The 26,960-nt window shown below is 41.3% G+C and overlaps 1 protein-coding gene across 1 annotated transcript; it reads left to right on the top strand.

Annotated features, from left to right (window-relative positions):
- The first annotated feature begins 1,312 nt into the window (after positions 1-1,312).
- On the top strand, positions 1,313-26,859 carry dbndd1 (dysbindin domain containing 1). Its single transcript, XM_042501315.1, has 4 exons — positions 1,313-1,657; positions 6,279-6,425; positions 11,403-11,540; positions 25,406-26,859. Exons 1-4 carry the CDS (start codon positions 1,627-1,629, stop codon positions 25,558-25,560), a joined length of 471 nt encoding a protein of 156 aa, XP_042357249.1. The 5' UTR covers positions 1,313-1,626; the 3' UTR covers positions 25,561-26,859.
- Positions 26,860-26,960: the final 101 nt, after the last annotated feature.

Genomic DNA, 26,960 nt, shown 5'->3' with positions numbered 1-26,960 from the left:
TCAAAAAGAAGACATAAAAGCTGCAATTGTGACTTTGTTTGTAAACATGTTTAACATGAAATATGAAATTTAAATTTTATTCTGTGGTCATTTCAGTGGATTGAAAAGGTGCCTTATCAGTGATCATGTCACAATAGGCCTTTTTTTACAGACATTTTGACTTGTCTTGGCTGGAAAAGCACAGGTGTTACTGATGACATACAGCTCTGTTGTTTATAAGTTTCCCTGTAAGTCAGGAGTATTCAATGTGTTTTTTGGGCCAAGAACTCCTTAACTAAAAAGAGATGGAACAGGGACCCCCTATTACATATGTATTGATAAGTTGAAAACTGTATTGCATTTTAAACTGAACAGATGAAGGTTGTCAGGGAGAAGGCCATATCAGCCACAGGCTGCAGCGTTGACCTGTATTTGCTTTTCAGGTAGGTGATGGAGGTAACTCCACTTTCACAGAAAAAAATAGAAAAGTAAAATGGGAAACCAAAGTATATCAGTTGCCTATGTGATCCCTGAACTCTTACTTTTGGTTTGCCACCTGAACATTTTCAGTGACCAGTGGATTTTCATCTGCCCCCCCCCATGAAAAATGCCTTTGTGTAATGCTGCAGTTAGAAGGGGGGTTGAATAACTCTTTACTGTCTGTACTGCTTTCTGAAGAAGACCCCAGTCACATTGGTAGACAAAGGTTGTGGGTTCATATGAGACCCCCCATTACCTGAAGGTGTCAGATCCCCCACTAGAGGGCGATCTCTACCAACAGATTGCTCCCAGCAGAAAGAAGCACCATTTCCTGCTCCTCTGAAGGCACAGGACTCAATTTTCATTCCGAAGCACAGAGAAATAATCCCTTGATGTGTTTATTTGTTGTTTGTCATGTCCGTAAACTGTGTTTGACTGCCACACATCTCTTTTAAAAATCTACCCTGCTGTCAGTCAGCCATAATACTGCCTTAGCGGTGTGTATTTGACATGAACAGACCCATTACCAGGTTTAATAACTTGCCTCCAAATATATTAACAAATTGATACATCACAGTGATGAACATAGGGATACTCATTCACACACAGGCAAACACATAATGTCCTCCCTCCAGCGGTCCATAGACCTCCCTGACACCCCATTCTCTCTCTGTGTGTCTGGGCAGACTGCCAGCTCAGCCCTCCCTCCATCCCTCTCTCCCTCTCTCTTTTGCCCTGGATCTCTCTCTGTGTACTCTGCACATACCAAGCCAAGCCTCACAATGCTGCATTTACTAAAACAAGTGGCTTAGAAATGTGCAGTGATGTCACTGTTCCCAGACCTCTCTGTCTGTGGTGGACTCGCTCTGTGAGTCAGCGCACTCAGACAGCTCCGATGGCAGAGCGGGGCAGGTGGACCGAGCAGGAGAAACCAACATCACCTGTTAGGGAAATCTAGACCAAGCGAGGACAAACAAAGAAGGAGGAGCAGAGTCTTTGGAGAGCAGGGGTCTGGTTGTGTCTACCCACACACCCCACCCTACTCTCTCATATGCACACACACACAGACGCACTCTCCCCTTGCCTCTCCCTTCCTCCCTCCCCGTTTGTCTCCTCCACTCTCTAATGCTGGTGTGGTGAACAGCAGGACACTCTCGGCTGAGCTGCATGGAGGCACAGGGAGGGGCAGGGAGCCCAGGTAAGAGCCATTTTCTATTCTTTTTTTTGGTTATCTGTCTACCACTGATTTTGCATCATTTGCATGGCTGTTGCAGAGTGTCTTTGTCTTTCGAATGACTTGTGGTCTTGATAGTCTGCCTGCTGGACCTAAGTGTCTCACTTAAAACAGCATGTTTAGAATTGTATGGACACTTTTCACATGGTGGAACTGAATGATATTTGTTATATGAGCTGGTTTAAATAATGTAACTACATTTTACTGATAGTTTAGGGAAGATTTGGTCACTGTGAGGGGCAAATGTAGCAGTGCACAGTTACTCTGTCTTTGATCATTTTTCTCTTCAAGGATGCAGTTGTGTGGGATTCATTTCTACATTCAAGCTTCATGTTTAATCAGTTGCCTAGCAGTAAAGCCTCTTTTCATATGTACACACTGTAGGTCAACCATGCAAAAGCTGGACTGATGAAATACAAATTACCGTACAATAGTGGATGCATATGGCCTTTGTGTAAAGGCCATTCAGTGAAGCCGGTGCTACTGTGTGGTAGCATTGCACATTGCCTCACTGCCACTAATGCATGGTAACATTTAAGCATACAAAGGGCTGATAATGTAACTATGTCTATATACAGTGTAGGCTACCTATTGCAAAATGTGATAGATTATAATATTAGCTGTGATAAATATGGAAAAAATGCATCTCATAATGTACATAGTGAGGCATATCAGTAGAGAGGTACTTTATTGGTCAGTATATTACATTAGCTGCCTCTGAACCCACAATGTGCATTCAACCACTATTAAAATATTGCTTTATTACTCTATTGTTCCTTGGGGTAAAACAACAGCAATGCAGCCTCTACAAGTTGCAATTTCAGCAGATAAAATGGGAGATGCTTTTTCATTTGACATGGCTTCGTTCCACTTATCATTGTGTGCGGTCAGTTATCTCAACACTGCATGTGCATGCTGATGGCCAGAATTACCTGGCCATGACAAATTGGGTTATTATTTGTTCATTATGCTGAGATTGAATTAGAGTGAACATCATTATTATGATGTATCACAGGACATAGTGACTTCTGGAGAGCAGTATTTGTGTTGTGGCTGTAGTGAACTAACCGTCACAAATTGGCACTCACAATCCTACTTGGTAGGATTTAATATTGTTGGAAAATGTACCAAAAACACCATCAACTGTTTGGAATATTAATTCTGGAGTCCACATTATCTTTACTCATTCCTCATGCACAATAACCTATTTTTTAGAGAAATGTGTACAGAATTGGTCATTGTTGAGAGGTTATTTGTAAACTTAAAAAAACTACATGAGTTTAAAGTACAGAAGATGGAGTGCAGTCAGCAAAAAAGGTGTTGATAGAGGATGTTAATTCCTCCTGCCTGCACTACAAACCACAATTGATTTATTGAACCAAGACACTGTTTGATTCAACTTTTGGCAAACGCACAATCTTTCTCCCTCTGTCTCTCTCTCTTCATCTGTGTGTCCATGGTTAGCTGATTCACAGACAGTCACGGCTGTCAGCTCATGACAGGGTCAGTCGTTCCCTGAAAAGACCACAATTCTGATAGCTGTCTGTGTCTTATCATCAGTATCTTATATTCTTGTTATTTACTTCTTCACAGTCAGTGCAGCAGGTGGTGGCTCAGACCATCTGTGTAAACATGTCCTCCTTTAAACGCAGATAATACTCTGGCTTTCTTAAAGGTTTTTTCCTTCTGTCACTGACAAACATCCTGACTGAAAGCCAGACTTGTCTTTAACTAAAGAAAAACATGTGAGCATACACGAGCACAAACAAAATGAGAATAGAACTGCAGGGAGTAATAATATAGCTACACAGGTTTATGCCTTATAGTCTGTGTAACTGTGGTCCAAAACAGTGATTTCTTTATGTGGCATGCAGTAAGGTCATGCATACACTACATGTCCTCAGATAATAGCTCATTAAAACATGGGAAATGCTTTATTTATTTATTTTTTTTATAAATGTACTTCAACTCAAACAGTCAACTACTCTTGTAATGACATTTCCCAGAAAAAAAAAAATGTTTTTTGGATAATGGACAAGATTAGCGCTTGGATGGATAAGTGTATGAATGACAGGAACTGCAGTCCTGCATGATTTCTATAATAAGTGTTTGCTAAAGAAGGTGATGGAAATGGAAGCCAAAGTTGCCACTTGATAGTCTAAATATTGAATAAACATTTCATTTCAACAGCAGAAGTAACTTTATAGTCTTTCAGTTTCTGTGGCTCCTCGCTGGGGAGATCAATCAATAGTCGGCAATGAACACTCTGCTTCTCAGGGTGAAAGCAGAATCCATCATGTGGCTTGGCCTTGGCTCTAACACACTTTTAATCTGAAATGAGAAATTCAACTGTCTGGGAGCATACTGCAAGTAGAAATAGCCTCACCACCCATCTGGTGAGGCCCATCAGGAATCTGCCATACTCCTACACTTCTCTCCATCAACTCTACATGTTATTAAAAAAAAAAAGGCCAGACTGCTGTCACTTTTGCTAAGTGTTGCTCTACAGATGAGTCCTTTTTATGTTATAATTTCCTTATAAATGTCATTATTTTATAAATACATTGTGTATTTATCCATGCTTTAGTTGTTTCACCACAATAAGTTATAATAACAAAAACACACTCTTACAATTTGGAAACTGAGAAGGGTAATGTTGCAGTTCAGTTTTCTGTATTCCTTTAGTTAAATTTTCAGCCCTTCTCCTGTACTCCTGTCCTTACCTCGCTCAGCCTCATCACATTTCCCACTGTGCTTTCAGCTGTGTCAAACAGGCGAACAGAGTTTGTGCATACTGATGCATTTGAAGGGATGCTATTTTAAGTACCCTCTATTTTCAGACTTTGTTAATAGCTTACGAGAGCCTGTTTTTCCTATTTTGAATGGATATTTGAGATTGAAGAGTGTGACCACTCTCTTTATAGAAACATCAAAATGACAATAATGTAACAGCTGTGAAATTAGATGTCTGCCTGGAGCCAAGTAAGCCAATTTCCTTTCAAAGAATCACAAACGTAAAAAAAATTAACTTTCAATAATATGTGTACACACTTATGTAAATAGAAATTGATAAAGGACTGAATGAAGGCAGAGTGTGTAGACCATATACATATAAAGAATTGAGAGATTGAGAGAAAAGACACCAGAAGAGATATTTAAGCTCTACGTTAGACAGGGGCATAATGTCAGGTTTAGATTTGGTCATTAAGGAGGGAAACCATTAGTTATAATCACCAAACATGACTTACAAATAATGGGGCCAACACTTACTTCTTTCTGTACTTTGATTTTTTATGTGATTTTTTTTTTTTGCCTTAATTACCCCAAGATGTGTCTTGTCAGATTTTACTGCATTTTCTTGATGCTTTAAATTGTTCTGGGTTTGATCTAAACCTGAGATCTACACTTAAGTTAAAGGGATAGTTTGGATCTCTTGAAGTGGGTTCATATGAGATACATTTAAATAGTCAGTGTATCACTTTAAGAATATGGTTGGCACAGTTGGCTTGCACAAGGAGGCAGGATTACCACCAGGGAAGCTAAGCAGTATTCTATTGTGGATCGGTACAGTAGCGAACGTACTTTAGCCACCGAAAGGGAGGACCACCAGGGCACCTGGTGGCTCAGTGGATAGAGTAGTGTCCCATATACAGAGGTTGTATCCTCGCCAAAGCGGCCGCGGGTTCGATTCTGGCCTCGGCCCTTTGCTGCATGTCGCCCCCTCTCTCTCTCCCCCTTTCATGCTTAAACCTGTCCATTAAAGGGAATAAAAGCCAAAAAAAATAATCTTTAAAAAAAAAAGAAAAAAGAGGACCACCTAAAAAAATCATTATCAGTCTATGTGGACTCTACTATGTTGACCTTGCTATCATACAGCCCATTCTGATGAGGAACTGGTGCTCTTATATTGCTCTCTTGAAAACCAGACTCTGAGAAAAACAGTCATTTAAACTTGCTTAACAAGGGAGTTGCTGGTCTACAGCTGCTTTGATCAGTTATTTTTTTTTTGTGTTATTTTGTGACATTGGTGAATACAAACTAGCCACTCTAAATGCCAAAGTCACATATAACACAAACTAACTTATCAAGGCAGTGGTAGAACAGCAGCTCCTCATGCAGTGATGGTAAATTACTGTTTTTCTTAATAGAGTCTGGATTTGAAAAAGAGATGACGGCTTCAATTTTCTGTCGGAGATCGCTGCCTGACAGCAAGGTAAAGTGGTGATAATATTATAAATAAAGCGTACACTTGAACCGATATATTTTTTTTTAAAGGTGGAACTATTTTTAGGTGACTTAAATCTTAAATATGTTTCATTGCCGACTCCTTTACAGCATCACATTGCTTATCTTCTACTCCTGCCAGCACCTCCAAACTGGAGGTGTGCTGACTGATGTCTACTATAGGTAAAACACTGGATAATACCTCATACAACCCTACCTCAAAAGATCAGAAGTATCCATTTAAGTAGAGCAAATAATCCCACATTCCTATTGTAATGTATTAAAAATCTTTGATCAGTATGTCCACCTTTTTATTCTGGTTGCCTCCTCTCATTATCTTTGTGTTTATGTGTGCTCATAGAGCCCAATAAAGACATCCAGAAGCTGCTGAAGCCCTCCAGCTCAGGTGACCTATCCAAGGAGTTGTTCCACCACCCAGCAGGGGAGGAGGAGGAGGGTGGCCTGTCAGGGCACACTGCTAGCCTGCTGCACATCACTGAGAAGAGACGTGAGTACCAGGGGAAGAGAGGGTGATAATAAGAATGTGAACAGTGATGAATATTCATTGGTGATTAATAGGTGTTATAGGTTAATTATGGGTGGACAATGCCTCTAGCAAGATATCTGATCAATAGCAAGTGTGTCCAGAAGGAAGGAAAAGCATATCCTGCTTCTGTTAAAGAGTGTCTTATCAGTGACAGTCAATACTGGATTAATCTAACGTAGTACATTTTTATTTTTGGACTGTCTACATCTTCATCCAGTAGAGTCCAGGTTGATCCTCTCTTATCTTTAAACCCACAAAATGGTTGCTGCCTGATTTAGGTTTTTAGGGTCGTACATTCTCAAAGACCACTGCAGCTTGCAGTTGAAAAGACTCATTGTGCATCAGTCCCATACAGAGGCTCCCCCTGTACGCGGTAGACTCAGAGCCCGGGGCACAGGAACACAGACAGATACTGGGGCTACATGGATGACAAGGCAACCTTTATCTGCTCCACTAACCAAGCACTTTTTCAGAGAGACAGCTCATCCAGGGGCTAATGTCTGTATCTTGATGATTTAACATGACCCACTAAATAATTGTGCCAACTGGCAAGTCAGCTAATGGTATGTGGCAATGAAGAGAGAAAGAGAGAAAAGATCCAGTCCTGAGAAAACGTGAAATAAAAATTATAACCATCTGGTTACAGTATATTATTACCCAGCCCTATCATAGAGAGATCAGGAACCAAATAAAAATTTGTACCTGCTCTTTAATTTTTATTGAGATTATACATTAAGTTTTTTGTTCACAGAGCTATATCGCAGCTTTATCTTGAGTGTCACAGAAACAAATTATTTCCTAACGCTGCAGTTTTATCTCCAAAAAGGGGGACCACGGTTGCACCTGAGTCATCTGCAGCATTTATTTTTAGGCCTGGAGCAAACAGCCTACCTTAAAAAGACAAACATTTTTATAGCCCAGAACTGGTTGTCAATTGGTTTATGGGAACTAAATCGTTGAAAAACGATGCGTACAAGTAATAGACAGAAAACTGCAATGGGGCTGCATTCCCTTGTTATGATTGTGTAGATGGAATTGAAGATTAAAAATTTATGGTGACTGCTGTGCGGCAGTCTTTGAGCGAAAAAAGTAATCATCTGTTTGTATTGATCTTTAATAGCAGAAGTCAAAGGGAAGAACAGAGAAATGTAGGGTTCAAAAAACTTTAGTACAGCTTAAATTAAAGCATGTCTCAGCTCTGTAAACCATGCTTTATTCATCAAACATTTTCAGCCAACTTGTTTTCATCAGGGTGGTGAATAAAGCATGGTACACTAGGGAAGAGTTTTGCAAAATGTTTCAGTTTTGAAGGACTTCACTATGGGTGTGTTCTCAGATTAATAAATGACATCTTATTTACATGTCAGTTGTTAATTAGTGAACAAAGCAACAAAAAAAAAATGACAAGTATGGACAGGTGCCTGTATGTTCGGTCACTGTGAGAAAAAGAAGCACATACAACAGAATATATTGTTTTGTCTTCACCCCATCAGAGCCCAGTCATTGTCACAATCTGCTCAGGCTTGACTGATGACCTTAGAGCCCTGATGAGAGGGAGGGGGATTACACATATCCAGCATGCAAGGCACATCCCCTCTGCTCCCTTATCCCCTCTTCCAAATGTGAACTCCTCCCTCTTACCCATCCTCCCTATTCTTTGTTCCTACAGTTGAGTATATCTGCATGCAGAGAGAGGAGAGAAACAACACAATGAAAGGAAAACCTTTTTCATATTGAAAGCACGCAAACAATTATTTGTCATACTGTGCTACTGTGAATAAAGGGAACATCACTTTACTTTCCATTGAACTGGAGTGCCCTTTATTTCACACACATTAACTACAAAGGCATGCATATTAAATCTGAAAGTAAAGGCATGCTCAAAAATTTTTTTTTAAATATGCCGAGAAAAATTGAAATGGTTCAGAAGACACAAAATTTGACTTGCCACCAGGCTGTGGGCTTGTTGTAAGAATAGGCTGTGGTCTTTTACATCATCCATCTGCTCTAGGCACAAAGTCCTTTTTTTTTGTCTCAGCTTGAATTCTTTATTGTCAGTCCTCCCCACTGGCGTCTCAAAGCTCTCCTGATTGGCTTTTGAGATGGAGTCAGTTTTTTCAGTGTGTCTGCCTGGGAGAGAAACTGTACTGATCAATTATTCAAGTAGAAAGGGTGTGGGAGAGGAAAAGAGATGGGGAAGCGGTGGTTAAAAAACAAGCACAGCTGAATGGGAATAACCTTGTAGCCAATTGAAAATAATGGCAGAAAATAATGTAGTGTTTCGTTTTACATAATGCCTTCCACCCTCTCAATCTCGTCTCTTTTCCCTTTCCCTCCTTACTCATTCACCTAAAGCTTAATCTTCTGTTGTCTCCAATCATCATGCCTCTCCCTCTTTTCTCTTCATGCCCTCCTCCACAATTTCCAACCTTGTTTCACTGCCTCCAGTTTCTTCACTCCTCCTGAGAAGAGGGTCAAAAAGACTGATAGTTGTCAGCAGTAGCTTACCAGCTTGTGGGAAAAGTTAAATATAAACACAAACAGTCAAATCTGAAATAAATTTTAAAAAAGTTCTCTCAGATTGTTGTCAACCAATAATTGCATATTGCAGTGTTTCTGCACTGAATATTATCACTATCAGACCGCAAAAAAAAAAGCTTTGGATGGGAAATAGCCCTGACTGTTGACTGCTGCTTTCCATCACTGCTGATTAATTATATGTGGTGCGGTGATTAATGGTGTAATTGAAAATGGTTTGCTAAAAAATTCAGTGTCCTCTAGAAACAATATTTACTTTAACTGTAAATGAGTAATGTGAAGTCAAGCCTCAAGTCAAACAGCTCTTTCCTCAGTCTGATATGGAAGTTGGATATGTGCAATCTCTTTGCTTAACTGCTGTATTATTAACCATGTGGATATGGACGGAAGTTAACAGTGTTTGCATCATAGACTATATAAATAATGGACATACTCATCATGACGTCACCCACTGGCTTGTGGACTCTTTTGAAGCCCTGAGTTCAGTTTTTTGGCCATTGCCACCTTTGGTTTTTGGAGCCAGACGTGACCATATTTGGACGCGATGTTGGAGCTGTGGTGGACCGAGGGGTGGATCTGACTCACAGACTGTGATGACGCCTCACAGCCTATCACTCAAAGCAGGCATACCCCTAATTATGCATAGCCTAATTTGAAACTTAACAAAATGTAAACTGGTGAGTTGTGTAAAAATTCCATTTTGTACAGTTATCATTAATGTTGAAATTAACTGTAGAGACCTAAATGTTTTTTTTGGTTTTTTTTTATCAGGCTGTAAACATGTTAATGTCTGCTGTAAAGCTGAGCAATGTAAAATGCCGATTTACTTGGTTTTTTGGAGCCAGCTTCAAGTGGCCATTAGACGAATTGCAGTTTTTGGGACTTCAAGTTGGCTTAATTTTTCAGCCCCCGAGGTAGCCGCTTGGTTAGCAATGATATTTCTTATTTTTAACAAATAGATGGGACCCTAGAATGGCGCCTGGGTCATGGCCAGCATGTGAGCAAGTCCTTGTTATGAATATGACAGTAACATTTGCTGGGACTGGAGAAGAGCAGAAGGTTTGGGGTGAAGTAAAGGACAGGCAAGGTTGATTTTTGTTATTCATCCCCTTGATCGTCTTTCGACTTCAAACTCAAAAGTCTCTACATTTTCATTTCCTATTTGTAGTCTCTCTCAGTCACTACTTCCTTATTTTTCATTCCACATGTCTTTGGCATTTTCTGGTGTTGAGTGCTTTAAATATATTTGAAACATGGCACAATTACCAGCCACTGTTTCAGCATGATGATCATTCTTCTTTAAATCACTATGTGCTCTGTTGGGAGGACGCTGTAGGGAATTGGATTTAACAACAGACAAAGAGCAGCAGGAGAGTGGGCTTTGCCTCTTCAGCTTGAAGCATTAAACAGCCAGGAAAACAGGCAGGCAAACGACACTGGGATAATAACAGCTTTCAACCTGTCACCAACCTATCATTTTCTCCACAAAGTCACGCCCACACCAGCGAAGTGTTTCATTCAGACTTGACATTGTGTGGCATGCAGACATCCACTGATTCACAAGAAAATATAAACACACCTCCATCTGCCTCAGTGCAGTCTTGTAACATCTTTCTCACTATAATGGCAGATTAGTTCAGCTCTGTTACACAGAATCAGCTCCGAACTTAAGCAATGCTGAGACAAGCAGATGCTCTTGCATCCTTGTTTATATATGTATTACAGAGTATTTGAATATTTTCACTTTCATGCATTACATTAAAACTTCCTCTTTAGTTGCAGCCTGATAGGAATGCTGAGGCCGACACGTTGACGCGCACCACATGTGAATTTGATCCTGTTGTGTGCAGCAGTAGTGACTCCTGCCTGCCCAGGAATCTTGTGCAGAAAAGAAATGAACAGGTGCAACACACCAAGAGGAAAGACGGAGATCACAATGCGTGAAAGAACTGGCTATTTTCACCTCCTCTGACATAAGCTCTTGTTTCATTTCCTCAGCGATTGCCTGTGTTTCACACAGGTGTCACTCTGAGCCAGAGACATTCACTACAGAGGCAAACTCTGAGGCAGACTTAGGAAGTCTGCTGTGTATGAAATATATCCGAAGCAGAGAGCCCTTATCTTTGTAAGAGATGTACTGATAAAAATGAATAAAAGAGAAAAAATTTTCTTTTGTTGAAGTCGATTTTACAGTAGTCCTGCAAGAGTCAGCTATTGATCTGATTATGAGCACAATTAAGATTCAAGAACGTTTTATGATGGGCTGAGGAGCTCTGTGTGGAGAATATGCAGATTATACTCCACTTCTTTTCAAAAAGCTGCTTGTTTCTGCACTGTCAGCAGTTATTCTCAACCTCCATCCAAACTAACAGTATGTTGTTTTTTCTCTCTCCCTCATAGAACCACTGAGTAGTGTGTCTTCTTTGGAGGTGCACTTTGACCTCCTGGATCTGACTGAGCTTACTGACATGTCTGACCAGGAACTGGCTGAAGTTTTTGCTGACTCTGATGAGGAGAACCACAACGAGTCCCCAGCAGGTAAGGCTTGCAAAAATGAAAATATGTTATTACTGTCAACACAAATACTCGAAATACAAAGGGAAGGGGAACCTCACTGTGTAGTTGGATTCATGCAAATGAATAGGCAAATTACTTGAAACAACTTCCTGTACTAGCATGATATTTACTTGGCACACTTATGCCCTTCCGCTTTAGTTTTTTTTTAAAAAGGCCTGGTCGGATGAGTGTGTAACTTTTATAATTTGATTAGTGTGGAAGGTGTTTTCTCAAATTAAATTTCCCTCCCTGCAGTCCTTTACCTCAACTCAATGACTTTTTCAGAGCAAAAATACCAACAACAGAAAACAATCATTCTTAGTGTGGTTTTACTCTGACCTGGGGGAAGCAGAAAATTCATATCTGTGTGTGTGTGCATGTGTAAGAGGGGTTTCACATCATTATGGCCTGGCAAGGTCCTGAAGGGCCTGCTGAGCCATAATGATTTGAAATGTCACGTGGCTCCCCTCTGGGACTCAACAAAAATATTTCATTGTGTCTGAATAAATGCCCTTAAAAGGGTAAATTGCCCTTCTGACATTGTCTCACTCCGTTTGAGTCTTTTGAGAATCTGTTTCATTTAGATTCCATTAAATAAAAACAGAGAATCACAACTAGGAGTTCTATTTTTCTGGATTAAGATAACAATGTTGTGTTGAGCCTCATGCAGAAATGCATATTAAAGAGGAGAAAGTTCACCCTGCATGTGTGTCGCCTCCGCAGGTACAGGATAAAGGCAAGCACGTCTTTCTTACGATTCGCACAAGGAAGCACAAAATCTTTCCTATGTTTTATTTATGACCTGTGAGGCTTATCCTGCATGCGGATGGTGAACTCTCTCTTCCAGCACTCCTGCCTCTTAGCATGCACACAGGATTTCATGCCAGCTCAAGATTTAAAGGTCCACTGACACGGTTTAGACAATGTCTTAGAAAGATTTCATATTCTGTGCATGGACTGTGCTAGTCAAAAAGCTTAAGACATCACATTTTTTCTTAATAATAATGTCAGACTTTCAATTGCGATAGTGTCATCGAATAGGGGCATAATCAATTCTCTTACTGGCTGAGAATACTTTGGATTGTCAGACATACTTCTCCACACAGTGGAGAGACATCTTAAAACTTTATAAATGGAAGTTTCCATCATATTCTTTATGCTTACTTCTTTTATATTCCCTATTAAAGCATCTCATCTTTCTTTAACAACAACAGCAATATCTCCCTTCCTTCCCTTTTACTGTTTATTAGTAATGTTCCATATCATGGCACAGCTTGTTAAGTGTGAGTTATGGTCCCTGAGGGCCATCTGTGCTATATGCTACTGTCTGCAGCGCCACAGCCAATTATTCAAATTCAAGCGCAGAGAATATTATATGCAAAAAAGACTCATGTTCATTATTTCTTAGTAAAACCTTGTGCATGGTTGAATGCAGAGTTGAATACTCTGTGCTCAAGTAAAATGCTTTCCCAAAACTTAACACAGTATTCAGATTTAGTATATATACTGAGAGTGTTCCTTTATTAAGGCTCAGCCAGTTTATTTTTCAGAGGTGCTTGTGCTAAGACAACTTCAGTATAGGACAGCTTTGTGGTTATCCAGATAATTACCATCATGGAGTTACGGAGCTACACTAGAACATAGCAAGATTTTTTGGCCACTTGACATGTTATCATACCAGGCTGATGTGGACTTGTTAACAAACTGTTGTTTAGTGACACATCCAGCAGTAACAAAACAACTTCATAATTCATTTTGAGTTGTGTTGGGGCCACCTGGGGACTGTAAAGCCGGGCTTTCCACCAAAAACTCTTAATATAGTAGCATTAGAACCAAAAGTAATCCATTACAAATTCTAAACCCACTACTAAGCTGTTTTCATGTCTAATGAAAAGGAGTATTCCACTGACACTCCCCTCTTACATGCAGCTGTGTATACTGTACTCTTGAATAATATGTCCTAACATGTTGTTTATCATGTCAAAATAAGAACAAGTAGAATAGCTGGAGCCACTATTCATTTTGCTTCTGTGCATCAATATAGGATTTTTCCAAGGCATGGCAGACTCCAACGCATGGCAGTTGGACTCTCTTTCCTTTCTTTGCCTTCTTGAAATGCTCGGTGCTACGATATTCATGCATATCCAAAACCCTGTTGATGTCCACTTCTTTTATCAAGTTTTAAATCAGGTGTGTTTTTCCTTCCGACCAGAAATATGAGATATTCTTTTGCATGCATCTTTATCCCACAGCTTTGTCTGTTAATTTGTGTACAACGTATCTGTGACACAGAGCCCACTGTAAACAGATGAGAGGATGCCGACATTTTCAAAGAAAACACCCCAAAAACAATCGAGGCTGGGGTGAGACCGTCTCTCAGTGTGATATTTAAAAATAGCAGGTTTGTGCAGAGTCCTAGTCAAACACAGGCAGAAGTGTAGTTCTGCCAGAGCACATAGGAACTATGTAATTTAAAAAACTGATGCATCATTAGATTTCACATTCTGCTGTAATCTGATTCACATCAGTTCACTTTGATTTATGATAATAGCTCCAAAATGTTTTACAACGCCTACAATACAAATTAAACAATGATTATCACATTCACAATGCACTCCCAAAGAATCTCGAAGAATTTGACAGGCAAACTTAAGCCACAAACAACAAGTCAGTAAGCTATATCATAATATAACATACATGTTTACCTTTTAACCTATGTTCTCAAAGCAGAGCACACTAAACAGGTTTCCTTTGTCCGCCCCTCTTGGCTCCCCTCTCCAACACCACAACCACACCAAGCTCCCTTGTTAGTCACAGGCCACAGCTGTTTTTCAGCCAGGTGCAGCAGATCCAACAGCCAAGAGGCTTTTAGTTTTATGTCTCACATCCACTGCTCTGCTAATCAAGAAGAACTCCTGCTGTCAGAAGATGCACAGCTGTACATCAGTACTAATGACGTTAAATGCTTCAATTTACACAGCCTTAGATCTGTGAGGAAAACAAAATCTCAACAATGATTAAATGTTTGCACATTCACAATGACACATTCAGATGACTGATCTGTTTTTATTGTTAATTAATGCAAGTAATGACCTGGCAATGAGCCGCATATGTCATTCACTCTTGTATTTTTACTTGAAAAACTGAATAAAAATAGATCAGCCCCCTGAGAACATGTCAAAAATTTCTCCCCTCGTAAAAAGTCTTTAACCTCTTGACATGAGTTGTATAATTTTTTGCTGTTCCTTTCTTTAACTGTCTTCCAAAATTGTTCACTTCTTCCTGGGAGCTTTTTTTGTCTCACAGTCACCCCAGACACAATCCTCCTCTGTTTCTTAACTTTTCTTTATCCTTTATTCCCAATCTCTGCCTCCATGTCTGCCTCAGATGCAGCTTGTACGGAGAGGGAGGATAACAACCCCAGATAGTTAGCAACTGAGACTGCTGTACAGAGTCTGCAGGCTGTAAAGCAACCACAACACATTTGCTTATAGGACTACACTGGATTTACAGAGAATTATATGATCACAAAAGACATGAAACACAGAGCTGTACGTAATTCTCTCTGGTATTACACAGTTGTATGGAATTGTGGTGCTGTGATTCTTTTGGATTAAAGTGTCAAACAAACATCTGATTGTGCGGTATGTACAACAGGATGCTTATGTGCGATTTGCTCACTTGCTTTCAGCTGCACAGTCATAGCGAACTCCAGTAATAAGTCCTGGACCCTGGGAATGAATTAGCATTTAAGCACTTCCGGTCCCTTTGTCTCAAAGGTAAATTACTTAGAAGCCTTAAATAAGGTCTTTGGTCAACATTAGCTAAAAAAGACTTTCACTTTTTGTTCTATGACATAAAAAATGTCAGTAAAAACCCCACTTGTGAACTTTGAAATTTTTATGTCTTAAAAAAGATGGTTGCAGAAACACGCTGAACACAGCTTTACAGTTTCATCCCAGTTGTTACGCAACTGTAGTGTAGTTCATTTTAGCCTAGCAATAGCTTTTTACTTCTGGTAATTGGATTTATGCTTCAAAAATCTTGAAGGTAGTGTTCATCTTTAAAAAATTATCTAGCTGAACAAAGTATCATTAATGTTTGTTTACCACAGAGCTTATTTTCTGCAATGACCCAAAATCCGATGGAAAATTCCCATAGGCTCTTTAACAGTTAGCTTCTGGGTTGGACTACAGTAAAATGTCATCCCTGTCATCCCTCTATTGCCTGTTATTTGAAAACTTAAGCATTGTAATTATAAAAATATTTTTTTTTGTGTCAAGGACCCCTTTAATTAATGCACATAAGTTATCTGACCCTCATTTGATACAACTGCGCTTCAAGGACCAGACTTTGAGACCCCCTGAAAGTCTCAAGGATCCCTCAGAGTCCCTGGACCCAAGGTTAAGAACCACTATTTTAAGTGATCTTAAAGCGCAAAATCATATATTTTACACACAAAGATATTCTATTGTCACATACAGATGTTGTGCGGACAATGTGTGTGTTTGTGAGAGAGAGACTTATTGTGCAAGTCTCAGCTGTTCTGTTTCATCTGGATTTCTTAAAACCTCCCTCAAAATGCGACCCTGCAATTTCATGCAAGGCAATTTTTGAGTTGAAGCAAGTCGGCTTATTTGTCCATGAAGTCATCAGTGCGTGTAGGCTGAGGGAGAAAGAGAGGAAGTTTTATCTAATTAATTGTGTGTCAAAGGTTGCACTGTGAATGTGGTGGTATTGAGCTGTGCTGTGTGAGCATTAGTCTCTATGGGAAACTGCTGAGTGTGTGCCAGTGTGTTGAGGGCATGTAGGAGTTGAGGGAGAGGTTAAAGGAAGAGGAGTGGAAAGGATGGGGGAGCAAGTTCATGCTAAATGTAGGTTCTTGAATAATTCACTTTTCCTGCTAGAAACAAACCCTGGTCCTTCAGAGCCTCTTAAACAGTAATCATAATCTGAATTACTGCACCAGCAAATTATTTATAGATGCTTGTGCTTGTTTGTTTTGTTTACTCTGCTGTCTCTTTTCAATTTTCCTTTTGTCCATTCCTATTTTCCTCTTTTTCACTTTCAGCTCTTTGGCAGCTCAAAGCCTGTTTCAGATTGCATCTTTCATGGACAGTTCAACCAGAGTTAGTGTACGTGATCAGTTGTTCTTCAGAGCCAGAGAGAACATACAGTGCTTTAGTGTTTCATCAGGCGTTTCTTTCTAGAGCAGCTCCAGAGGCACTGAACAAAAGGCTGACTTTGTCCAGTAGGTCTGCTCTTTGTTTTACTCTCAAATGAGTCTGATGAACCATTTACCCACATCCCTGAAAACCGACCACAGGCTAAGCTTTGACCTCCTATTCTTTGTCGTTGCAGCAGTAACAGAGTTTTAACTGATGACATGGCAGACTATTGTGTTTCTGTCTGGCTGAATTTTGTTCAAGTAGTATGAGTTGTTTTTAGAACGAGTATTTGTTTAAAGGATTTGTAGACAAGTAGACATGCAGAGAGATTAAGGGATGCAGAAAACAGGCAACAGAAACAGAAACTTATTGTTTGTTTATACAGTGTTTACTAGACAGTGTCTGTCAAGAGGGCCAATCTCTGACAGTTGAGGAGCGACAGTGGATGTTTGTAGCACAGTCAAGACAGTCAACCAAGCCAAATATTTAGGGCCCCCCAAAAAGAATAAGGAAAAGGGGCCCTGGATGGCCACTCATAATGGCACATTTTGCAATGACGACTATAAACCCCCCTTAAACCTCTCATCCAGGCACTACACAGTACACCAGCGCTGCCCCTTCTGACTACTGTATGACCACTGTACTGTTAGGACAGTCACCTAGCTACCTTTAACTGTCATAGATACTTTAAGTTTAACTGTCAGCATAACCATCAGGGCCTCGATGGGCTTTTAGCCTAGTCCAGGATCACCACCGTCTCACTGGAAACACAATTCTACAAAAGCCAAAAGCAAAAATACAACAGGGCACACCTTGATGCCAGCACAGGTGTTTCCCAACCTGCAGTCCAACACCTATAGTGATGTAGTTTGTGGCCAGTGGTGATGTAGGTTGTAGACAGAAGCATGTTATAAAGTTTTAGCCTATTGAGAGGCAGTGCAGCAGCATCTTTCTGTCTTAGGTCATTTAGTGGTTATTTATCCATTTATCCTGTAAGACTATGCATGCACTCTTTATAGACCTTTCATAAAAGCTCCTTTGTGTGTAAAATGTCAGATTCCAGCCCAACTTGCTGCCTTTAGGGCCGCCACAGGCTTTTAAAGACATAACAGATTATTGTTTTTAACAACATCTCTAACAACCACATTACGTTCCTTTGTGTGCCACTTATTTCTTACAAATAAGTTGGGTCCAGCCAGCTGACTCCACTTCATCCAGAACTTGTCTACTTCTGCTTGGATGACTCTTAACCTCTTGTAGGGGTATCCCTCAAATTTGAGGCTTCCTGGATCACCTGTAGGTCCTGCTCTGCCGAGGAGTAGAGAGTTGGGGCTAATGTAGTCCACACAGTCCTCTTGGCTTTAGGTTCTGGCGTCAATGGGTCTCTCGTTGGCCAGGTTGGCTGCCATGTAAAGGAATGTCTGGAATTCTCCCCACGTGAAGACTCCATCTCCTCCCCAGATTAAGCAGGGCCCTTTTCACAATACGGATGGCTGCCTCAGCCGCTCATTTTTGTGACGTGAGACTGCTGGATGGATTTTCCAGCTGCATTCTGCTCCATGTTTGACAGCTTCATTCTGCAGCTTTGTCCTGTCCAGGTAGTCCAGGAACAAGTACAGCTACCTTAGCATAGATTTGGTCTCCACAGAGTTCTTTCAAGGATCCGACCACAGCTTTCTTGGATGCCCTCTCAGTGCCATAAATCTCTAGAAGGCTATCAGGAATCCTTTAGCTGATTGGTCACTCACAACATCCGTGTCTATAGCTCTTGATGCGATGCAGCAGAAGACGATTCCCCACACCTTCATTCTTACTTTCTTTCTGACTTTGTCCTTTGCCTCATAAGGCCCACATGAGTCCACAGTGGTGAATTCAAATGGTCTAGCTGGATTTGTTCGCTCTGATGGACGGTCACCCATGATTTGCAGACACCTTCTTGCTCTGGCTTTCCTGCATGTCATGCAGCTTTCATCCTTTTACCCTCCAGGCTTTCTCCCTCATTCTGAAAAGTGTGCCTGCTATTTCCTCATGATTTTCCTGTGGGCCTCTTGGGCTGTAAGTGTGGATATCCATGCTTCATATGGCAGTATTGGTACTGCTGTTCCTATTGTATTGAAGAACTGGATCCTGTCTCCACATACCATGAGTCCCGATTCTTGTGCCTTATACACTGCTAGTCTGTCGAGAGTGGTGTCACTGAAAGTTGCACCCTCCTGGGCTGCAAGACAGAGATCTCTAAAATAATCCTCACACCCCTTCACAAATAGCACAGCTTGCCGGGCTCTGGACTTTGCATCCCCTTTCGAAATTGCTTCCCACTTTGCCTTAATTGTAGTTGGTTGCTTCATTATCTTCTTCCACTGTGTGACAGCTCTCCAGACCCAGGCAACAACTCTCATTAGCTTGGTTAAGCTGATTTTTTTTGGCCACACCTCCACAGGCTGTCTCAAGAAGCCAGGTCCATTTTGCCATTCAGAATCCTCTAGAAGGTCCTTTGGGATAGTCATTCTCGTTATGATGTCAGCAATGTTTTGGTCCCGTGGGATCTACCATCAGTCCTCAACAGATCCTATCTTCTGAATCTCATCAACTCTGTTTGCGAAGAAGGTTTGGTATCAATAATTGTCTCCTTGGATGGCTCCCCTCCCTCGCTGGCTTGACTGTTCAGCAGGTGGAACCAACGCTTTTCCATCTGGCTGTGCTTTTCAACAACTGTCCTTAGCCAGGCAGCAAAGACGGCACCACAGACCTCCGCCTTGACTGAATCTCCCTTTTGGTTCACTGGAGTAAGCTTCACCTTGGACTCAACCAGCCTTACTTAAACACCTTGATCGGTTTCCCATCTGAAGTACACCAAAGTGCAATAACTGCTGTCACTTCCGTTTAAGAATGTTATCCCCCATGGTTTTCCAACAAAGCTAGCTGGTGTGAGGCTCCTGTGAAAGGTGATTTGGCCAAGGCATACATATTCTTCAAACAGTCTGATGGCTTCCTCTCTGAGGCCTTTAGATAATGGTGTGTCCCATGCTGGTCGGGCCAGACTCCTGCCTCCAGCCTTCTGGAATGCATTCCTCACGAGTATGGCACCTTTATGTTTTGCAGGTGTAACAAGACCAATTGGGTCGTAGAGTCCGGCTCTCTGGCATAGTAATTCCCTCCTTGTGAGGGGGTCAGGAGTCTCCCTTCTCACCTCTTCTCCATCGAGGTTTTGGCCGACTCTCATTTTCTGCTTTCTGCCTCAAGAAGTTGATGGAGGCCATCACATATAACTTATCTTCCTTCACCAGGTATCCAACTCCCAAAGCCTTATTGTCTCCTTCCTTCATCTGATTTGGGAGTGTGAGAACCTTGTTTTATCCTGCTGATCCTGATCCAGGATTTCCTGGACCACTTCTTCCCGACCTGACCCATGGTTTGAGGAAGGATCCACCAGCTTTTAGGATTTCCCCACCTCCCTTTGTGCTTCTGTCAAGCTTTGCTAGGTCACTGTGGGATGTTAGAATGTTGTCCACGTAGCTATCCTACTCAAGGATTCGGCACTCCTCTGTCAGGTGGGTGAAAGACGGTAACCTGGCTTACGCATTGCCACCTGTGCTATGCACTCTGCTGGCCCATCACCCATGTTGACACTGGCGATAGCATACTCACCAATTTGTTCCTCCTGAGTATTTCTCCAGAGGAATCTGTGAAGACGCATTTCTCGATCTTCCAGAGTTGTACATTTCACTCCTCTTCTAAACCTGAGTAGAACTGCTCGGATTGGATTGAGAACATCTGGCTCTTTTATAGTAGGAGTACATTCATACTCAGTCCTGTAAACTTCTGGCTGCTGTTCCAGGCGGACTGGTGTTGTGACAGAGTTCATGAACCTGAGCTTTGTAGGTGGCCTGCCAATCAAAGTCTCTCCTTAGCCGCTTTTCTGTTCTCAGGAAAACGGCCTCCACTCCACTCTTGGTATTGGGGAGGGCGCTGGGTCCTCGATCCATGAATACTCAGCGTCCCAGTGTGGAGCATCACTGTGGTCATCGCCTTACATAAGTGTGGCATTCCTTTATGATTTCAAGCTCGTTTTCCTCAGTCACTGTCATTTCTTTTCCTCCTGGTTGACACTTGCCACAACCACATCCTCCACACTTTGTTTCACAAGCTGCTCTGATACTGTCCCATTTCCACCATTCCAGAAACTCTTTGTCAGCAACTGTACTCTGGGTCTGGGTTTAGACCTGCAGTGTCCCACTGTGTGTCCATTGGGGTTCCAATTTTTTGCCCTGCATTAGCAGTGACTTCTTGCAGCATCAAACGAACAGGCAGCTCTTCTAGGCCATTAACTCACATTAGGCTGAAGTGATCTTTCTCAAAACAGGTTTTGACCACATTCACATTGGTAAAGGCCCTCAGGCATTTTTCTGCCATTTCTGGGGAGTTCAGCCATGAATTGCTCTTGTTCCTCTGTAAGTTGATGTTTCTCTGTGGGCTGAGATCTTTCTCTGAAAGACTTTTCTTCCTCTGTCTGCTTCACCTTTCTTGGCTCCCCCGTTTGGACTGTGAAAGAAATGGTGATCTGCGGCGCTAACCCTTATGCAGTCTCCATTTCTGCACAGAAAGTTACCCTGGCATTTATAACTTTCTTCGTGACACTCCAAGCACCTTAGACATGCCTGTTTCAGTCGTTTGAATTGCTTGCAAAAGAAAAGCTTTTTTTTATGCCCCTCATCTCCGTAAACAACACAGCCTTCATCTTTTCTTGTGGATCGGGTGGATGCATATTTTCTCTCAAACGTCTTTTCTGTCTTGTCTGGTTTTTCAGCCACCCCCAGTTGCTCCAGTTTTTCCATGATTTCTTCTTGTGTATCCAGGAACTTATCAAAATGGTTGTCAGGTGTGACACCATTGCTGGGGTTAACCATGAAAACAAGGCAGTCCTTCTTTACAGTGCCTGGTAGCTTACTCTCTATGGACTTGGTTACTAGAGGGTTCTTGATAGCACCTGTGTTGCCCTGCTCTGTAAGATCAGATAGGGTTTTCTTCACAGTCTGGATCAAATCAGTCACTTGTCTTGGTTGATCTGCTTTTAGGACAGGAATCCTTTTGAGTTCTTCAACTATTTCAGAGGCAACCATGGCTCAATGTATATACCTATTTTCTAGTACTCTAAACATGTCCTCAGCAGTGTTATTAGACATCAGATGAAGGTCTCTGCAGATTTTGTCATCCACACTGTCCAAAAGTTGCATCTTTTTAACTTCTCTTGAACCAGATGGTTCACCTTGTCTTTGCAAACTCTCCCAGTCTCTCTTCCAGCAGTGAAAATCTCTTTTACAGCCATGGAATTTGGGTAGACTGGTGGGTTTGATTTTCATAGTGGAAATGGGTTGTGTGGTTTGTGTTTTGCTTCCATGCTTGCTGCAGCTGCCACAAATTTGCTTTTTTCTTCCTCCACCCTCCTTGCTTCAAGCCTGACGTTAAGTGCTCTCAGGCTTTTTACTCTGTTTACCAAGTCTGTTTTCGTTGACTCAGGTATCCATAACTCCCAGGATGTGAGGCTTTCGGTTGCTTCTGGGACCAGCGTCCCCATAAAAGACTACTGCATCTCGTAGCTGTCCTGATTTACAGAAGAGACAGGTGTTGCAGCTGCATTAACACAGGCTCTCTCCGCGTCCTGGATTGCAGTTGTCAGTTAATCTTTTCCATATCTAGTCCATGGGTTGGTAAGCACTATTTTTCTGACCTCATCTAGTCTCTTCCCACAGTCAGTAATATTTTTCTCCAAATCAGTTTCCTGCTTTTCATCAAACTCTGCTTCCTCGTCATCAGCAGCACTGATCTCCAGATCTGCCAGTAGGCCAGCCCTGTATTCATCATTTGCATTGCTGACATTCCTGGCTTCTGAAGCGAGCTTTCTGATTTCCTCTTTCAGCTCAGTCTCCATCATGTTTTGCGCTTCTCTGCTCAGGAAATTCGCAACTCTAGTAAAAGCACTTTCGGACAAGGTTGTTAACAAAAATACTAAATCTTATAAATAAACGACTCAGATCAACCACAGATTACCGAACCTAACGCCGAAGTGACCAATCACGATCATATTATGTGTAACGCAGCACTATCTCACCGAATAAAGAGGTGAAACAACATAAATGAATAAATGAATGAATGGATCGCAGCGGACGCTTGCGTAACGATACTACTCGCGCGCAACATAGACAATTGATTGCCATCGGATGTTATTTACTTTACAGGTAAACAGATATATAAAATCATATACATACCAAGCGTCTCTGTGGTTGTCTGAACACTGATGCAAACTTTTCCCCGACCTGTTCCTCTTTGTAGGAGACAAACAAAGACAGCTGATATTAATTAGCCTACATCTGGCGAGGCAGCGTCTCTCTCGCTCTACATGCATCACCGGGCGCCTGCATTATTACACCTATTCATCAGCTCACCACTACTCCTTTCTCTTCTTCAACTTAAATAATATAATACTATGACATAGCAAAATGAAAAAAAAAACAAGAATCTTTGATTTTGTGGCTTAACATTGTCTTAGAAATATACTCACCACAGTTCACAAACACTGATTTGGCTGTGCTAAAACCAGTACGCACAAATAAAATAAGGGTTCTTTTCCTGACATGGGTTCAATGAGAGGGGCACTGTCACACACATAACACGTGTGCAAGTATTCACGCACATATAAACACAAATGTAGCAGTTGGTTTTCCCTGTGCTCTCACAGGTTTTCTGACGGAGAGTCTCAGAAACATTAAGTTATGCAGCAACACGCTGGCTGAAGAATCTAATGGCTGCTCGCCAGCAGCACAGAAGGAATACAATGCAGTACTCCATAGCTCAGGGTACTGTATGTTACTGCAAGAGAGTGACACAGAAGAAAAATATATGCATGTTGTGGGGAGGAATATAATTACCTTTCAGGTGTGCAAACATTCCTCTGAGTGTGTGTTTCCACTACTTTTTTCTGCATTCTCTTTTAATTAGATTTCAGGGCAAAAACAAGTCAACAGAAATCTGAATGCACACACACATGCACACAAATACCATGCCTGACACACACATTGATGACACACATTTAGATAACAGCACAAACACGTTGTCAGTTAGTCAGCAGGTGGTTATGGTGCTTGCTGCAGCAGACTCCTTCACACTGCTGAAGATGTTGTTGTCCCTCTCATTAAAATCCAATGGAGACGCCATCAATCTTCTAAGATCAATACGTCTCCTCCACCTCCCCCCTTCTCTCTCTCTCTTTGTCTCTCAGCCTCTATAGTGTGTGTGGATATGGATGTGGCTTTGGGGAGGTATATAAGCCAGGTACTGGATATGACCTTCACTTAAGAGACCCAACACTAGACTGATATAGGAAGTGTAAGGAAGAGTGAGTTGCCTGCTCTCCATCAGCCTTTCCCTCTTGCCTTTTTGTCCTACTGGTAGGTTGGACATCCCCACCAAGTGGTGTAAAGCAGCAATGATCACAGAGCTGAAAAAAAAATCTTTCTTTTTTTAAAAAAAAAAACAACAACAAAAGAAGCAGCTTTGTGTGAGGAATACTCTTGTGGATCATTTTAAATGCCCCAATAAAAACGGTTCCATCTCATCCATTATTATCTCACAGTCTACAAGAAAATGTAGTCTAAAGGCTTTTAACAGCTGTGAAGAAAGCAAGCAGGAAGTGTATCCTGCAAGGCCCCTGGTTGTAAATATGCTTTTAGCAGATGCAGAGATATGGGCACTGATGCCGGTAATCATCAGGACTTTTTTATTTTTTTAGTTCAGAGTTGTGTTGGCTGAGCATGGGCAGATTATGAGACAATGGGCCCTTGGGCAGAGACATGCAGAGGGCTCCAACACCTCTCCCACACAAGAGCTTTGTTCAAAAACTTTGTAGCAGTGCACTATTTTGTAGTTGTTTTGCATTTCTTCATAGTCGTTATACATCTCTCTGTGCTTTAGTGACTCTTTGCGGTAACTTTGTATCTCTTTGTAGTTCACATGTTTCTGGTTGTTTTTCCCCTCTTGTGTTTGTTTTGCATCTATTTGTAATAATTTTGTGTCTCTTTGTGATTGTTTCCACTTTTTGTAGTTGCGAGTCTTTTAATATTTTATATTGTTTTGAATTTCTTTATAGACATTTCGTGTGTCTTTGCAGTTGTTTTGTCCCTTTTTGAAGTCATTGTGAGTCTGTGTATTTTTACAGATATTTTGCATCTTTTTGTGGTAATTTTATGTTTCTTTGTAATCATTTTGAATCTTTGACATTTTTTTTGAAATTCTTTGTAGACATTTTGTGTCTCTTTGCAGCAGATTTGCATCTCATTGAGGTCATTTTGTGTGTCTTTGTAGTCATTTTGAATCTCTTTGTATTTGCTCCATGTTGTCATTTCGTTTCTCTTTGTGGATGTTTTGCCCCTTTTTGTAGTCTTTCTTAGTCACTCTGTGTCTCTTTGCAGCCACTTTTCATTTCTTTGTAGTCATTGTGTGTCTCTCTCTTGTCCGCATATATTACGGCTTGCATTTAAGTGATATTTTACAGGTGAAGGCCAGGAGACCCCTGACACTTTGGGCCCCTGGGCCTGGGCCCGGTAGGCTCGTCCATTAATCCATCCATGCTGCCAAGACTCTGGATTTCTGTTAGTAACAAGCCACTGTGTATTTGGTTCTCAGGTTCCCACCAGCCTATGCTTCCTAGAGGTGGATACATGCGCTCTCCCTCATGGACACGCTGCAGCAAAGTTGAGCCCCCACGAGAGAGAAAGCACCACAGCGACTCAGACACCGCAGAGCCCTTAATGAAGCTGGAGAGGCCGAAGCAGCCGTGATATCTTATGTGAAACAGCAGCTAGAGAAAACCCAGAGACAGACAGGCACATCCATGTCTGTGGGAACACAATGTGGACCAAGAGGCCCCCATCTGCCACTGTACACTCACATAAAGTTTCATGGTGCTGAGGAGTTCAAATTGAGCTCTGGACAACGTGTTCTGTACTCTAACTAATGATGTTGAGATGAGCAATACACAAACTCTCCTCCTCTCTCTCCCTCTTTCTCTCTCTCTCTCTCTCGCACTCACACACACACACACACACACACACACACACAAAATCATTGTATTTTTCATGCAAGGGGTTCTTAATGCACTCTGGGGTGCCAGACAATTTTAAGCTTTGTTTTTGAATGACAGACAGGGTATGAGGTCAGCAGAATAACAGCACCTCCATCCTTACAGCCTCTCAGGGTGGGAAATAGCCTGGGCAGTGAGATTGGTTCCTAAATTGTGTCCACAGCATGTGGTCAGAAGTTTAGAACTGGGATTCACATTGAATTACCAGGATGTGATTTGAAACATAAATCAACAGAGCTGGTCAAAATAAAACATTGCTCTGAGGCTATTACTTAACGTGTTGGCTTGAGAATGGGACACATTTTTTTTCTGTTACCTGCAATAAAGGTAACTTGTGGAAATGGACATCAGTGAGGCAGCACTCTTCATATCCACCACACGTTCTCCATCGTAATGAAGAATGTGTGTTGTTATTATAATTGCCTAGTTGAAAATTTTTGCACTTGTCTCACTGGAATGTATTTACAGTGCCCCCCAGAATTATTGGCATTTGGTTTAGATGACACATAAGATAAACAGACCAAGTAGCAAGCTATATGCAATAAACTTTGCCATAGTCAAATACTTTTTTCCCCCAGATTGGTTTAGAGAAATTATTTCTGATTTCTTTATCATTTAAAAAAACAAAAAATGACGGCTGCCAGAGATGCTGCTGCTAAGGTCATTAGAGCTAGTTTGTGCATTAACTCGATGGGTGATATTTGAAGCAGCTAGAAACCAAGTGAGAATTATAGTCAGGTGGACTTGTGAGCTTTGCATGAATGCCAAAAAACAACAAAGTGCCAAAAATGTTGTAGTCATCTTTTAAAAGATGAGTTCAACTCACAGTGAAATATTTCTCATTCATTTCATTTCAGCAGCAAAGGCCATAGCTGATTACTTGATTTATTTGTCTCACGTTTAACTTTACCAGGAGTGCCAACAATTCTGAATGCTGTGACACAATGGATCTTAAGTGACACTGGGATGATAGAAGAATTAAAGTCTTGAAAAAGTACATTTTATTTTGTCATTATTAACTGCACTTTGCAGATGGAGTTCCATTTTGTACTGTGTGGCGAGCACATGTGTTCAAAGTGTTTTGATAATCATTTACAA

The sequence above is a fragment of the Plectropomus leopardus genome, chromosome 1, assembly GCF_008729295.1.
Source record: "Plectropomus leopardus isolate mb chromosome 1, YSFRI_Pleo_2.0, whole genome shotgun sequence".
NCBI lineage: Eukaryota > Metazoa > Chordata > Actinopteri > Perciformes > Serranidae > Plectropomus > Plectropomus leopardus.
This window is presented reverse-complemented; position numbering and strand designations above follow the sequence as displayed.